The 17,597-nt window shown below is 45.0% G+C and overlaps 1 protein-coding gene across 2 annotated transcripts in view; it reads right to left on the bottom strand.

Annotated features, from left to right (window-relative positions):
- The window catches only part of MYRFL (myelin regulatory factor like), a 689,165-nt gene that overhangs the window by 590,155 nt on the left and 81,413 nt on the right, over window positions 1-17,597 (bottom strand). For both annotated transcript variants that reach the window (XR_011202270.1, XM_069228327.1), the window contains exon 2: window positions 15,929-16,019. Coding sequence is in view for 1 of the 2 variants with exons in the window: in XM_069228327.1 (XP_069084428.1) it covers window positions 15,929-16,019 (91 nt within the window). In the remaining variant the exon portion in view is untranslated. The remainder of the gene's footprint in view (window positions 1-15,928; window positions 16,020-17,597) is intronic.

The raw sequence follows: 17,597 nt of genomic DNA, 5'->3' as shown, positions 1-17,597 counted from the left end.
TTGACACACTAGGATAAGTCACTATGACAGAAAATTAGCCCACCAACTCTAGCTACATCACTAACATCTATCTAAAAAGGCCCTCTTCAAATCATGGAAGAAAATTGTAAGCATCACTCCCCAATCACAATTCGTCGATACAATAAAAATCAATCACATAATAAAAGTTGTCTACATAGTTTGGAGACTCAAGCAAATCCAAAATGCATCCGTATCGAACTCCATTCGGGGAGCCACAGGGCAAGCAGTGGCTATTGAGACCTAGATGTGGTGGTTAGGGTTATTTGGAACTGGTTATTATGGCTCTGCCTACTGGGCCAAGAACAAACTTTTCCACACTTGACTCTCAAGGTAGCACAGGAGAGCAGATACAGGCCTCTCAGGGAGGGAGTGTGATGGGTAAGAACTCAACTGTCAGTCAACAGACACAATAATGTGATGTCTAGCCCAGTACTTACCTTTATAAACAAGAAAGTACTTTTCTTTTCACAGCGAAACTAAATATAAAACACAGTCCAATTGACATATCGTACAGAATTGTCATAAATTGTGCTAACAGTGAGGAACTGCAATCGCCCTTCCTTCCCAATAAATGTATGCTCCCCCGTGGGGTTGAGATCCCACTATTACTGTCCCCTCCGTATGGTGGCATAGGCAATGATTGGAGTCATGTGGAGATAGATAAAAAAATTATGACACATTAATTTAGGTGTCAGTTCATTGTCTCTACTGGATTTTGTACAATGACTCTCAAATGGAGTGCAACAGGCTCACTAACACACTTTAAATTATTAATAGGTGCAGATAAGCCCTGCAGTTACATGTTAGTGTTCGACAACCATGCGAACTGTGTGGTGGGTGCACTTAGCATTCCCACCTCATCGGGTGAATTTGTCTGTTTCAGGATAATGCAGCGGTTGGTGCATCTTTATGATCTTCATGGGCATAACTGTGGGAGATTAACAAACATAGATTCACCAGTCTTCCGCAGTGGAGGTCTTCTAGGAGCCATTTGCATGCCAGCAATCCGTTTGTAGCCTTCTGGTGAATTCCAGGGGCAGTTGCAGACCTTGGGGGCATTTGGGCTCTCTGTGATGATTCGGTCACCTTCTCTTTGAAGGCGGTGGCAGTACCAGCAACTTGGCACTCATCAGGCCACTTGGCATCATGGAATCACTGGGTCTGGCAAAGTCTTATCCACTGCTCCTCATGAACAGTGTAGAGAGACTCAAGCAAATCGAAAATGCATCCGTATCGAACTCCGTTCGGGGAGCCACAGGGCAAGCAGTGGCTATTGAGACCTAGATGTGGAGGTTAGGGTTATTTGGAACTGGTGGCCAGGAGTCCTTCCTATTATGGCTCTGCATACTGGGCCAAGAACAAACTTTTCTACACTTGACTCTCAAGGTAGCACAGGAGAGCAGATACAGGCCTCTCAGGGAGGTAGTATGATGGGTAAGAACTCAACTGTCAGTCAACAGACACAATAATGTGATGTATAGCCCAGTACTTACCTTTAGAAACCCTTCCACAGCTTAGGTCTTTCTCATATCACCCTCTTCAGATTATCAGCTTCTTCTGGGTGCACCTTACACCTTGAACACACTGGTTCTCCCCTCCTGGAAAGTCGCTCTTGCTGCAGGGCTAAGTACACTCCTTTCCTCAACTGGCAGGCGGATTGTAGGCTCAATCAGATCCTAAGCACTTCCAGCAGAAAGTGTTGACTCCAGGTAATGTTTCCTCATCTCTGGGAGTCTTTGAGGCAGATTCCATCCCTAGTTACACATCAGCTCTTCCAGTACTCTACAGAGCACTCCCTACCGTGGTTAAGGAGAGTGTGGGACTGGAACATTGTTTTCTCAATTACTGACATGTTGCAGATAGGGAATGTACATCCACTGTCTCATGCATCAGAACCAGTTTGGAATAGATCACTTTCAAATGTCAATTCCAACTGCTCTCCAGACACAGCCTATGTGTAAAGTGATGCTTCTCATAGCAGGTAAAACTGGGGCAGGCTGAAAAGACGAGTACCCACAACAGGAGCACAAGTGCGAGATCTCATCACTTGGCTGTCATCAGCCTGTCTGAAACAGTAATCAGGGAAGACAAAAGGCCAGACCTAGCCTAGAAGCTTCCTCACCTTGAACAAAAACTCTGGCCCCACCCTTCACTCCTTTGATCTACCAAATGGCAGTGTTTAGGAAGAGCTACCCAGCAACTCCTTCGTAACGAAGTCTTCGTGGAGTTTCTACACACAGGTTTGTCTCTTTCCTCTTTACTTTAGTGTCTGGGTCTCCAACCTCCAGCCACAGGAATAAAGGCAATACACTTCCTCTGTGTGGAGAAGCTATGCCTGTCCTCCACCTTGTACCTGCTACAACCAGAGACATCCAAAATGGATCCCTACAAGCAGAATTACTGGCTTTTGATGAACTCCACAAACAGTACACTCTATTTCCTCATACTGCAGAACTTAACCCTGCAAACCATATCCATGTTCTTTAGTTCTGTGGAAGTGAAGTGATTTCTCATACCATATGTCTAGATGATGAGAAAAAGTATAAAGGAAAGATCATAGCTGAGGCAGGTAGTGCCGTGAAAGGCCCAGTATTAGTGTTCTACTACCTGACAAACTATATCCTAGTAGCAGCAGCCCTGAGCTGAAGGACAGACACCACAGACTCACAGAGGCAGTCTGTGATGAGAAGCAGAAGGTGCTGGTTCTGCTTGCTGATGTATCACTGGTAAGCTGCCTTCTGATTGAAACTGAATAGGTTCAGTGACAACTGATAACAATGGAGGAGGTTCTGCATCTAATTGGAGGCGAACTGGGACCAAAGCAGAAATTGCAAGTGAGAGAGGAGCAAGCAGATACCTGCGTCAAAAGGAGGGAAGCTCCCCTCAAACTGATCAGCACTATTTTGAATAGCAAAGGTCACCATGTGATGGTGTGGCTGCCCTAACTGGAAGCAGCCATCATTCTATAAACATAAACATTGTCCCAGCCTAAGCCTCTCTTCCTAGTGAATGAGCAGTACAGCAGTGCAAGATGAAATGGACTCACATTCAAATTAGGCTTCACTTGTAAAACACATGAGATGATATAATAAAGGAGAAGGAAACAAGGACATCCTACCACTGCTATATGGTAATAAAAAAGAAAAAAAATATATTCTGATTTAATATAACCTCTAAAAAGTGGAAATTGATTTCATGGCACAATAGAGGCATTGATTGAGTGAGTCTATTCTTGAGAGATATTTGCATTAATGCAGTAGAATTCATATGAAAAAACACTACATCGACCAACTTTGGGAACAAAATCTCTAAGCAGCAGCTTTTGTCCGAAGCTTTAACCAATAATAAACAAGTACCACGAGAAACTACATCAACAATGACTACAGTGACTCTGGCATTGATTATGGCAGAACTGATGAGCATCAAAATATCAGGAATTCCAGATGAACTTTCCACTACAGAAACGAAGAAAGAACATTTCGGCCACACTCAGGTGCCTGATGGATGAAGCAGAGAAACTGGATACATTGTAAACTAAAGTTTTCGAGACACCAGACTAGGACACTGAAATATGAAATCTTCAGAAAAACTTATAGACATAGAAGACACATGTAGCAGAGATAACATTTCAATTTTTGGCATCCCTGAAATGAAAGTAGGAAATGACATAATTTTGTTTAATTTTTCTACCTAAACTATTAGAATTACATTTCTTTTCCCCACATAATTTCAAAGAGTTCAAAGAATTCTATCAAGAGGACGCATAGACCGTTCATCACTTGCCCACTATGACATTGACACACAAGGACTCTACTACAGATCTGCAAAAAAGAGCCCATGAATTTATAATACAAACAAAATAGTGCAGCTAAATACTCTAAAAAACAAATACTCTGTGTCAACAACTCCTGGTACTGTGGCCCATACTCTAGAAGAGGGAAAATAGATATGGTGTTTTTGAGCCTGCCACAATTTTGGTAACCATCAATGGGAAAGCAAGATAATTCTGTGACCCTAAAGAACTAGAAAGAGTGCTGGAGCACCTAGAGAGAATGCCTATGTAGACAGAATCAATGCACCATGGGGACTCCAATTTAGACACCAAATCAAAAACCAACATCAAAGCTAGAAGAAATGGAAAGCAAGACTACCAGTTAAAATGGTAACACGGGGGGCGGGGCCAACCAACATGGCTGACCGGATGTAAATTCCGGAGGCTCCACAAAAACTCCCCACGACCACGCTCAGTGAAGTGTCGGTGGGGGAGTTTTCCACCAACAATGACCCGGTGAAGGTGGCAGGACACCCGGGGTTGCAGAACGGTGCTGATGCAGGACCCGGCAGACGAGCGGGCTGGCCCGAGAGGTGGGGTGCGGTGGCGAGCCAGAGTGGGGCCTGGGGGATCTCTGGGCCCGCGGCCCCATGACGAGCTGGTGGCCGTGTAAGGCAAGCTGAGAAGAGGTGTCGGCGGCCCCCTTTGGCGATGGGGGGGCCGACGGGCTCCCCTGGTGTGTCGGGTGGCCGCGCTGGGGAGATGTGGCGCAGCCGTGTCCTGGACGATGCCGGGGCCTGGTTGGACTTGGCACATGTTGAGGACCTGGGTCCATGGCCGATACACCGGAGGGGGGTCCGCCTGTGGCCCCAATGAGGAAAGTGAAGGACAGGCGGCGCGGCCCCCGTTCGTCCATGCGAAGGGGCGAAGTGAATGAATGCCTGACCCCAAGATGGCGCCCAGGGGCCTGGCGTGAAGAGGCTCTTGTAGCGGAGAGACGGTGCGATCGGCTCCCCCTTTTCTGTGAGGGTGCCCTGGAAGAAGTTCTCTGCATGCGGAGAAGGTCCACAGTGAAGGACCCGGGATGCTAGTAAGTGGAACAGCACGCAAGGGCGGCGGCAGGAGCTCCTAGGAGGTAAGACCCTGGGGTTCGCCTATGCCTTGGCAGAGAGTGCAAACCAACAGGGTCTCCAATTACTTCGCACCTGCCGGAGCGGGAGAACCTGCATTGCCACAGGCGGGAGAGATGGCGCTGACGAAGGAGGACCTCCTGTCCTCCCTTCGCACCTTCAAGGCGGAATTAAGAAAGGAGCTCACAGCCAACATAAAGGCGACGTTGGATATGTTCCAAGCGGACATCAATAGTAGACTGTTCTCTCTCCAAGCTGATGTGGACTCAGTTGGGACACGCACTTTGGATCTGGAAACCCAGGTGCAACAGGTGCAACAGCAGGTCACCCCTAAGGAGAAGGAGCTCACAAGCATTAAAACGCAACTCCAGCTCACCATGCTCAAGTGCGAAGACTTGGAAAACTGCGCCCGCAGAGACAACATCAGAGTGAGGGGGCTGAAGGAGGGCAGCGAGGGAGCGGACCAGGAGGCCTTTGTGGTCAGCCTCTTCTCCACCCCCTTGGGTGAGGAACATTCGGCGGTACAGGTAGAGAGGGTGCACAGGGTGGGGAGCCGCGCCGCCGGCAAGGGGAGGAGGCCCAGAGACATATTGGTGAAGCTGAGCTCGTTTAAAGTTAAGGAACGTATCCTCCAACGGGCACAACAACAGGGCTCCGTCTCTTTCCAGGGTGAACAATGCACCCTCTTTCAGGCTATTTCTCCAGCAACACTGGCCCGTCGGCAGCAGTTTTGCCCTGTGACAGAGGTACTACGATCAAAAAACATGAGGTATCGATGGGCATTTTCCTTTGGTCTGGCTTTTGAGCTCCATAACAAGGCTTGCCACTTCACGGACGTTGGGGAGGCAGCAGCCTCACTGGGAATACAGGAGAAGAGTTCAGGAGACGGGCTCACTGCACCTGTTGACGCGCGAGGACAAGACAAGCCTTCCACTTCTGCGGATCAATGGAGACAACCGAGGAGGGAAGACCCCTAAGAAATGAAACTCCCCACATGGCATGTGACTGCAACAGAACCAGTGAGGAGCTAGAAAGAGACTCCCAGGTTGTCTCATGCGGGGATATCACTGTGCTAGGAGGGGTGGAGGATCCCCCCGTGGGGGTGCCCGGGGCATTGGGGTTCGGGCGGGTTCGACCACCGGAGGGACAGGCTTGGCGTGGTCCCTCTCACGCCACTGACGAGTAATGGTGGAGGACCCCACTCATGACGCTGAAATGGCTTTCGTATGTGGTCTGGTGGAGGGGAGTCATTGCATAACCTGTCTACACCATGAAGTTCACAGGGAGGTTTGACAACCAGCGACCTGTTGTTTATGGGTTTTTTTCTTATTCTGAAGTGTTCTTTATGTTTGGGTATTGTTCAGTATCCCTACTTAGCACAGGAGGGCTATTGAGGAGGCCTGGGGAACATTCGGGGCACTTGGTCGAGGGGAAGGCGGGTGGGATCTGGGAGGTTGCCAAGGGAAGAAGCTCGCTTAGGCGAGGGAATATGGATCGCAATGGTGCAATGTTGGATTTGTTATCAATGTTAAAGGGGTTGAACTCACCCAATAAGCGGTCGCAGCTGAGAAAGTACTTTGATGACCATAACTATGATATAGTGGCCTTGCAGGAAACGCACCTTAAGAGGGGCGAGGGTTAGCGCCTCCACCACAAACAGCACCCACAGATATACACTGCTTCAGCGCCAACAAAGCATTGTGGAGTAGCCCTGCTGTTCCACAGGTCTATTCACTTCTAGAGTACGGGGTCAAAACAAGATGAGGAGGGTAGATTTCTAATGGTCAAGGGTAGCCTGGGGGGAGGATTTTCACGGTGGCCACTCTTTATGCGCCCAACAGTAGACAAACACAGTTTCTCTTGAGCTTCTTGGAAGGGCTGGAGGGATTTGCGGAGGGAAAGATAATGCTACTGGGCGACTTTAATGTTATCTGGGATACCGCCCAGGACACAACACACCCCCAGAGAACACTTGCAAGTGCTTTTGCAAAATCAGTTAAGTCGGCCCTCCACAGATTAGGGCTCTTTGATTCTTTGCGTACCCTAAGCCCATGGAGAAGGACTATACTTTCTTCTCCAATTCTCACGGATCCTACCCAAGGATAGACTATATATTTTTAAGTCCACCTCTTCATCAGACTCTCCGATCGGTAATCATTGATCCGATTATTATATCTGACCATGCTCCAGTGGAGACACTGCCCCTGTTCTCTGGGACGCATTCAAGGCGGTCATCAGGGGCACGTGCATTTCCTTACCATCCGCACAGTTAAAATCTGAAGATCGACAGCTTTTAGAAAATGAACTAAAAGTAGCCGAACAGGCCCATAAACTCTCCCTGACCTGGCAGGCCCAGAGGAAGGTAACTGCCATTAAAGGCAAACTGTAATCCATATACACGAATAGGGCAGAAATAGCACTGTTGAGACTTCAGAAAATGCACTACAAAAAGGGTAATAAAATAGGCACACCTCTGGCTAGGCAACTACGTGCCAAACAGGCCAGGGACCATATAGCACAGGTGAATGATGAGACAGGGGAACATTATTCCGACAATGAGAAGGCACAAGCTTTTAGGAAGTTCTATGCATGTCTATATCAATCGGATGAGCTGAATGCCCTTGCTCAAGAGAGCAAGCTGCCGCAGGTCTCCCGGGAGACTAATGACGTTCTGGCCGCCCCGTTCACCACAGACCACGTTCAGGCAGCTATCGACTCTCTCCCACTTCGTAAGGCACCCGGTCCCGATGGGTATACTGCACATTTTTATAAATCCTTTAGTGTGGAGCTAACAGTGCATCTCACTGTTTAATTATGTAAGAGCAGGGGGTGCATTGTCCCATACTATGGGAGAAGCCCTGATCACACTTATTCCCAAGGCGGGGAAGGACCCTCAGTTATGTGCCTCTTATAGGCCTATTGCCCTACTCAACCTCGATGCAAAATTATATTCCAAAATTCTGGTGCATAGACTTGAGGAGGTGCTGCCGGATTTAATACATCCTGATCAATCAGCTTTTATTAAGGGCCGACAAACACATGACAATTTGAGACGAGTCATCCACCTGATGAAAAAAGAAACAAAGAAACGGGTACCCGCACTAATGCTGGTGCTCGATGCTGAAAAAGCATTCGATAGGGTGGAGTGGTCCTTTCTGGTGGCGACTTTGTGGCGTTTTGGGTTCGGGGAACAATTAATTGCAATGGTGATGAGCAGCTATTCATGTCCCGGTCCCGAATACTGGTAAACGGTATGACCTCCGATTTCTTTGACTTGTCACGGGGAACGAGGCAGGGATTCCCTCTTTTCCCGTTGCTTTTTTCACTTAGTGTGGAACCTCTGGCGGCACGGATTAGGGCATGTCTGGACTTTCAGGGCATCCAGTTTGGCCCCGACCACCATAAAATTTGTCTGTTGGCCGACGACATTTTGCTGTTTGTCTCTGAACCCTGCACGTCCCTTTCGACAATCCAGGAGGAACTAGCTCTCTTTAAGCAAGTGGCAGGCTTTATAGCAAATAAGGGGAGATCATGTATCCTCAATTTGACCGTCCCTACTGCTGAAATAGGACAGATAGCATCCACGTCTCCATTTATTTGGGTTAAAAATGAAATTACATACCTGGGAGTCAAGCTTCTTCCTAGGGTTGCCGACCTGTTTAGGACCACGCCCCTACTTAGGACATTGCGAGAGGATTTCAAAAGATGGTCATCGCTCTGGCTCACCTGGCTGGGTCGTATCAATAGCATCAAGATTACAGTGCTCCCTCGCTTCCTATACCTGTTCCAGAGCCTTTCCATTGACATTCCTACAGATTTTTTTATGGAGACACGTATGTTGTTCACGAGGTTTATATGGCAGGGGTCTAGGGACAGACTGTCCCACAAGGTACTTATGCACCCCACGGAGGAGGGCGGTTTAGCACTCCCCGACCTCCTCAAGTATTATAGCGCGGCACAACTTTGCGTCATTGCTGAGTGGTCCCTCTGAGAGACGGACAAGTTGTGGCTCCATATGGACAGAGCAGTGACGGGACAGACATTTTGGGGCGTCCTTTGGAAGTCCAAAGGGGCACGACCAAAGAATGCATACCTTAGTACCCCCACCACTAGCACCCTTAAGGTGTGGGACATGGTGACAAGAGCTTATGAGATTACATCCTTTCCCTCACCACATACCCCAATCCATTTTAATATTGCCTTTCCACCGGGGAATTCGCCGGGGTCCTTCAATAGGCGGAGGGAGGGAAGCTGTCTGCCGATCGCAGATCTGTTTCATGGGGAACAGTTAAGGACTTTCAACTACCCCAATCCGAATACTTCCATTACACTCAGTTAACTCATTGGGTTACGCAGCCTCATATGCGAGAAGTGGCCACTGGGGACCTTCTCCCCATTGAGAGATTCGTGCAGCAGGGAGGAGTGGCGAGGGTTAGTACATCCACACTGTACAAAATATTGGCCTCGGCGCAGCACGCACATACCCCCGACACATCCCCTTTTGGGAGCAGGTGCTGGGTCTTTCGGTGGAGGAGGACCTCTGGCATCACCTTTTTCAGGATATGCCCAAATACAACTGCTCGATGGGAGATAGGGAAGCACACTATAAGCTTCTTTACAAATGGTACCTCTATCTTGAGAAACTTAAAAAATATACACGCTCAGGTATCAGAAAGGTGCTGGTGGGGTTGCAGAATGATGGGGGATTTCAGGCATATCTGGTGGGATTGCCCTGTCATCCGCCCTTACTGGAACAAAATCCTATCTCATTTAAAAGTGATGCTCGCTACCCTGTGCCAACATCTCCGGAACATATTCTGCTGGGCCTCTGCACCCCGCAACGGAAACATCAAACGCAGGGAGATCGCTCCGTTATGTGGCTGGCACTGGGGATGGCGAAGACAGCTTTAGCGACATTTTGGAAAAAAGTGGACGCACCTCCATTACCTCTGTGGTACACAAGGTTGTGGTGTGGCCTCGCCATGGAGTGTTTAGCAGATGAAATGGATGATTCTCGAAAAAGCTTTGACTACATTTGGGACCCCCTGGTACGGTTCCTCTCACAGGGCCTGCCTCTCACAGCTTGTTGCCTGCGCCTTCGGGCTCTGCATCTTTTCCATGTGTAGGGGCTGATCGGGAGGGAAGATGAGCGTGACTAGAGGTGCCATTCCCAGGCTCAGGGAGGGGACTCATGGGCTGAAGTCCTTCCAATCCTCGTCAGTTGTGCTTAAAGAGATAGAACACTTGTTGTGTTGTAAAGTTTTGTTCATTATTATGTTCAATGTTTTACGAATTTAGTGATCTACTACGCCAACTGCTGGGGGCACCGGGCGTAATGAGATATGTACCTTTCTCTTCATGGTTATGCTATTACCTGGTCAGGGAGGGACAAGAGGAAGACGCAGCACAGTGTGAGTGGCTTGACGCCTTGTATCAAAAATACTAATAAAAACAGTTTTACAAAAAAAAATGGTAACACAATGAAAGAGATCACACTATAGAAGGAACACAAATTAGTGATATGGATAGATGCAGATCCCTTTTGAAAGCATAATACTTTATTATAATTTAGCCAAAACACTTGTTATGGGAACAGGAGAGGAATGACAAAAATATTTTTACCCAAAAACACTCTGCACCGCAATGCTTCACAAGACATACCTAAATGTAGGAGTGTACAAGTAGTCAGCAAAACAACTAAACACCCACCTAACGTTTTCACAAAACCTGCCCTACTCAGGATTCTAATTATTGTTAATGCTATTAAGAATTGCTTTCTTCCACACACTGAGAGAAATTAGGAGTCGATTCTTCCACAGTGACCACCAGCAACACTTTAGAAGTTAAAGAATACTGTTGATACAAAAATGAGGGCAAAACAAAAATGAAAAAAGTCTGCCCTCTAACCTACAGCATCTCAGACATTCACATATATATACGCTATCATATAAATGCTACTTTTTTCATCATTGACAGGAGCAACTCTAACATACCCTGTTCACCAGTTAAGAGACCTTACAATATGGTCTCTCAATGTCAAGGGTCTTTCTACTTACATCAAATGTAGGAAAGTCTTTTATACTTTTCAACCAAAAAAACGTATTTTGTCCTGGGTATAAGATTATATAAAACATGGAGAAACCCAGCAGGTCAATTAGTGTTTACTAAAACGACAGTGAACGATAACACCTTAAATGAGAACTCCATCTATGCCCCTAAAAGCCTGAAAGAAGACATTTTTTGCTGGTCTGAATAGGCTACTCACAGAACTTGAATACTTGAAGATTATCATAAGAGGTAATTGAAATACAACCATACACCCAGTGATAGGTAGATCAGCCCACCCAGATCCTCAAAATGGCAAACTCTTCCCAGAGATGTGATGGAAAACCATACTCCGCTAGACCTCTGTAAGCATTATCATCCTACAGCTACAGAATACACATTCCTTTGGAATGCCTATCGAACAAAATCAAGGACTGACTTTTTGTAATTAAATGGAACTGTGTTTCCGAAAGCACATGAATGTGAGCAGGAAAATCATACATTAGTGGATTGATGATGACAAATGTGGATACATCTCGCAAATATGCTCAATGAGAGATCTAACACAGAAACTGAAATATTGACACTGCAAAGACACAACAGTAAACATCCCACACACTAAAGGAAAAAATAAAAAGTAATAAAACTGATCAAATATAATCTTAAAAAAGGGGAAGTTGACGCCATGACCAAATAAAGGCATAGATAAAAGTGAGTGTTTTTTGGAACATAGGTGCATTAACATAGTATATAATTCATATGAAAATACCACTACAGCCGCCATGTTTGTGAACAAAACCTCTAGGCAGCTAATATTCGCTGAAGATCTAGGAAAGGGCGGTAATGACATAATGCAATTGTCCTTGCCATTTGTACCAAACTATTCGATTTAGAATTCCCTCTCCGAAGAATTTCAAAGAATTCAAATCAAGAGGAACAAGATGTGAGAGAAATAAACAACTCTTTCCACAGGAAAGCTGGTGGTGGAAAATAAAAGAGTCACCTACACACAATAACTGGATAAAACTGCTAAAAACGATGTCATGACATGAACACCTAATATTCAGGTTTAATGACCAACTACAAGTATGTAACAATATTTGGGACACAAGACTACTTCTAATGTTGATTTTAATTATATGCAAATTCTTGGCTTGTACAGTGGAAGCTTTCTTTTAAAGGAATATCTACTTCTTTATTTTCTGTTAATTTTGTGTCATCTACTTTCTAATTTTCATAAGATATTTATTATTGTACAATACGTTATAGCTATCTATATTAAGATTGATCCACTCAATCACTATGCTCTCAGTTAAAATGAAAAGCTAATACAACTAATTAAATAAAATGGATCCCACTGCCTTCAGTACTCAGACTCAGACATACACAGTCCTACATGATTCATGTCTCAAGCACTCACTGGACATGCACACGAGCTTGACATGAACATGCAATATCAGCACCAGGTTCCGGCCTCGCAAGACAATGGAACATTACACAAGAGGGGTCTGGAGATAGTGTTCTCTCTGACACAATGGTCTCACTATAACCATAGGACATTGTATACTGCCACCACTGTTCTACATGAGGCACCAAGAACAGCAATAGTAGTCCTCTGCCTTCAATAAGAGCACATTTGGTGCACCCCTCCAGGTCACAGGACAGCTGTGGATTTCACATTGTTAAGAACAGGCCCAGCCTTCTGTCCAAGATCAAAAGAAAAATCAGGGCACCAGTTTCACAAGCAGTCGGACAGTCGGGCCAGAGAACATGTCTGAATATTACAAAGGGTATAGTCCTATCACAACAGTCCATCTTTCAGTTCCTACATACGTACACGCACAACCACACATATCAGTTCTGCTGACGGCCTATGGCAACATGCAACTCTTCCAAGTCTCTCTGCATCTTCTACGGAGCCATTCACATCACTTAGCATATCTTCCACATAAAGACAATCATAGTCAAAATAGGATGCTCGAATCCAGGCTGTCTCTAATGCTTTCAGAAAATTGCATGTTGATGGTACCCCTTTCTGTGTATAGATGGCAAGCATTAAAGCACTGTCCCTGCGAGCATAAGAAAAATTCACTATTTTGAATTCAAGAGGGCAGTAAGGAACTGGCTGTTCCCAAATAGATGATTATGCACAGGTCAGAGTAGAGAATAATGGTGTATAACCAAAAGTTTTACTCCATCTATCTTGCAGTTTTTAGTCACACTGTGATTGGTACAGATTAACTTTGGTTCATTACAGACATATTCAAAACATAATTTCAACAATATGTGGATGAAAAATTCACCCAACAAAAGGAACAAATCATCAGAATACAATGTCCAGCCAACCAGAAACAAATTGTTGAAAGTATGCTTATTTAGAAGTATATTATATAGTGGTATTCAAGTGCTCTGAAAAGTGAATATACAGTGAAACAAACATGTAGAAGTGACGTGTATACAAAGAAAGGAACAGGTGACTCTATATAGACGATGGTATTCCAACCTCTGTTGTGAGTGCGTCGCCATCATCAGGACTGGGATTAGTGCAGAGCACTGAAGTTTGAAAAATGTATCTTTGTAAGAATCAGCGATGGGTGAACCACTAGTTTTTTAACAGCAGGTTAATATTTTAGGTAGGTAAAAAACTTACATAGGGCCCAAAGAACCTAAGTTGGGTAATGGTGGATGTAGGGCTTGCTGTAGGGCACTGATCGTCTTCAACCATGCATTTAGGTATTCATTACCCTTCCCTCTCTCTCTTTTTTCCTTTGCAGGGTCTACAATGATTTGTGAGGAAGGAAATGTGTGATTCAAACTAACTATTAACCCGTAATATATATATATATATATATATATATATATATATTTATTAGTAGGAATGTGAAAGAGTTCTCTCTTAGAATAGCCATGCTATCGACAAAGCTTTTGCAGTTCAGTTTTGGCACGGTGTATATCCTAGGTGGTAAAAAGGTCCATGCAGATTACTTGTGTTTTCCGACCAATAAAATTCCTACGAAATGGATAGTGATGCTGATTTTGAATGCTGCATTATTACATTATTATTATTATTTATCTGAAAATGAAGTTACCCCCTTAAAGTCTAATTTAAGGGCATAAGCCCATTTTCAGAGAAATAGGGGCGAAAAGCACTGCAAGATGGTGAATTTCTAAGGGAGGTATAGTGTTTCACCGAAAATGGCTGGCATAAAGTAAAAAAAATGTGTGTCTTCAGCCATTTTTAAAGATTTTAGATGAATTGACAGTGGAGGATGGCCTTGTGACGAGGAATGACAAGCTTGTGCCTCCAGAAAATTTGAAACCAGCTTTGAGTACCAGTACAAATGAGGGGCACATGTGGTGCACAATGGCCAAACGCCGTGCCAGATAAATCTTCTGGTGACCTTTCATGGATAGGGTGATGAAACAAGTGATCAGTAAATGTGTGATACATGTCAGTTGTGATCAAAGACTGAGAGTAGTTTTGCCTCCTCTTCAAGCTGTACAACTGCTGTCCCACCCATGGGAGAAAGTAGAAATGTACCTAATTGGGCTTTTCAGTTTGTTAATGGTGAAGTGACTCCCATGGTGGGTGCAGATTTTCTTAAAGATGACTCCTTGTAAGAAGGTTTTCATGGGACCTTACTTTTGGATAATAGAGGACACTTTGGGGCATATTTATACTCCGTTTGCGCCGAATTAGCGTCGTTTTTTTCGACGCAAATTCGGCGCAAAACTAACGCCATATTTATACTTTGGCGTTAGACACGTATAGCGCCAAAGTATGAGGAAAGAGCGTCATTTTTTTGCGTGAACGCCTTCCTTGCGTTAATGAGATGCAAGGTAGGCGTTCCCGTCCAAAAAAATGACTGCGACACAAATGCGTCGTATTTATACTCCCGGGCAAAAATCACGCCCGGGAGTAGGCGGGTCAAAAAACCCCGCATTTGCGCCTCTTTTTAACGCCTGGGTCAGGGCAGGCGTTAAGGGACCTGTGTGCTCAAAATGAGCCCACAGCTGCCCTCCCATGCCCCCAGGGACCCCCCCTGCCACCCTTGCCCACCCCAGGAGGACACCCAAGGATGGAGGGACCCATCCCAGGGACATTCAGGTAAGTTCAGGTAAGTATAAATTTTTATTTTTTTTATATTTTTTTTTGGCATAGGGGGGCCTGATTTGTGCCCCCCTACATGCCTCAATGCCCAATGACCATGCCCAGGGGACATAAGTCCCCTGGGCATGGCCATTGGGCAAGGGGGCATGACTCCTGTCTTTACTAAGACAGGAGTCATGTAAATGGCGTCTGGGCGTCGTTAAAAATGGCGCAAATCGGGTGGAGGCGATTTTTTAGCGTCAACCTGACTTGCACCATTTTTAAGACGCCCTAACGCCATTTTCCCCAACGCCGGCGCTGCCTGGTGTACGTGGTTTTTTTCCACGCACACCAGGCAGCGCCGGTCTGCTAGCGCCGGCTAACGCCATTCAATAAATACGGCGCCCGCATGGCGCTTCAGAATGGCGTTAGCCGGCGCTAAACTTTTTGACGCTAAACTGCGTTAGCGCAGTTTAGCGTCAAAAAGTATAAATACGGGCCTTTGTTTGTATGGAATTATCTGACTTCATAAAGTTGAGTGGGGTGAATCATCTCAGGAGTTCATTATATATCCCCAGTGTATGAACCTCATAGAATGCATGAATCTTCTGGTGGTGGAGGGCATACCATGAGCTGGGGCCAACAACTGTGTAGTTCCAAATGCGGTGAGATCAATGCACTGGCTTTACTGCACTAAGCTGCATTCTATTACCACCAGGTAACAATAATATCGGGTGCGTTATTACTGTGCCTTGAACAAGGCCTCTCATGATCGGTCACATGGCAGTGTATAGTGGTATACACAGGTATTAGCAGAAAGACAATCGACAACCTGAAGGTATCAGTCAAAATTCAAACCTGAATACTTACAAAGCTCCGAAGGCATAGTCATTGCTTATATAGTCTTCCAGCATTCTTGTGTCCACAACAGGATTCTCCAATACTCCATGCACGTCATGTCCTGCAAGTATAAAAAGCAAGAGTGGACAATTAGTGATTGCTGGCATCCTTCTAATCAGAGGCAAATGTACCAATAGAATATGGAATCAGGGACCTATATTAAAAGGCTGAATCTATTACAGCCACCAGAAGGGGTGCTAAGCATGTGTTGCCAGGTAAATTAAAATAGGTGCCCTTTAACCTCCTGTTTTGAATATAGATCAGAGTGTTTAATCAAATACCTCATGCATATTATGGCACTTGTAAAATTATACTATACCTGTAGCGTGCCATTTGTTTCTCTTCAGCATTAATCAATGCTGTTTTACTTAGTAAAATGTCTGAGTTGAATCAAATATCATATATTGGCCAGTGACACTGGCAGCTGGCCTTGGGACAGTGGTATAGTAAATGGAGCATGCTTATTTATAGCGCAGTGATGTGCATAAATATGTTCACCATGGCTACATTCAGGCCAAATTATCAGGATTACCACTGTGTAAACTAAGCCTATTTCAATCGAATTTACGTAAATTCATTTAATGTTGCTATCCTGAAATCTGGCGTAAATCTGGACATAGGTTAAACACTCCTAGTGTAGGATTTAAAAACAGTATTTCTCTTTTGGCTTATTGAAGCCACCACAGTTCTCTTGTCTCCATTGCTGAACGTGGGTCATGCAGGTGGCAATTTCAAATTACTTGAGCCAAGTCTGGTGGTTTAGAGAAATCCGTGTTCGATCGCATACAGGAATGAGCTCCAGCTGCGTTCAGTTCACTTTGCAAGTCTTCATGGCACAGAGGCTGCCACGTCCACATTAAGAAATCAATAACGCCTCAGCATACAAACTGCAACTAATATCTTGACCAATGAGTTATACAAAATATAAGATACCCGTACTGATGTGAACAAAGACAGTTACACCAATTAAGTTGCCACGAAGAATTCCAAATTGGAGAGGAAAGCAATGCGTTGGCTAGAATATTTGATTTGGAATATGAAACAAATTTTACAGAAATCAAGATAACGACTGTCTCTGAACCTTTTTTGATTGCTGAACTATTCATTGAGTATTATGATCACATACTGTGCATCTATGTGCGTCCCACAAACACTATTATGATTTCTTTCTACAATCATACTCGTAGTTACAGCTGTGTGGAGTGCAGCATCCCTGATGCACCTTGAACAATATTAAATATATAAGAAACGCTGTGAGTGTGCGGTATCTTATTTGGTTTAACCGGTATTGGAAATCATTTGTGGTTTAAATTTTATTAAAATGAATCATGCTCCTATCTATTGCTCTTTGGCATGTTGCCCTGTGCAGTCGATGTTAGCTATCCATTTCAGAATGACTACAATGTGTTCACACAGTGCACACCTCCTACAAAGGTGCAATATTGCTTGTTAAACATTTTCCTACATTTCTGGGCTCTGTCCCTGTTGTTATCCGTCTACGGCCCTGTAACCACCCCAGGTCAAGCCCATGAGTTTGGTTGGTTCGTGGGCTTGCCTTTTATAATTGGCTTCATTTCATTAGTGGAAGGAATGCATATGTCATGCCTTTTCCTGTGTTAACACTCCTCAAGCACACCGC

Source organism: Pleurodeles waltl, chromosome 4_1 (assembly GCF_031143425.1).
Source record: "Pleurodeles waltl isolate 20211129_DDA chromosome 4_1, aPleWal1.hap1.20221129, whole genome shotgun sequence".
Classification (NCBI taxonomy): Eukaryota; Metazoa; Chordata; class Amphibia; order Caudata; family Salamandridae; genus Pleurodeles; species Pleurodeles waltl.
The sequence above is the reverse complement of the archived record's forward strand: the minus strand, read 5'-3'. Positions and strand labels throughout refer to the sequence as shown.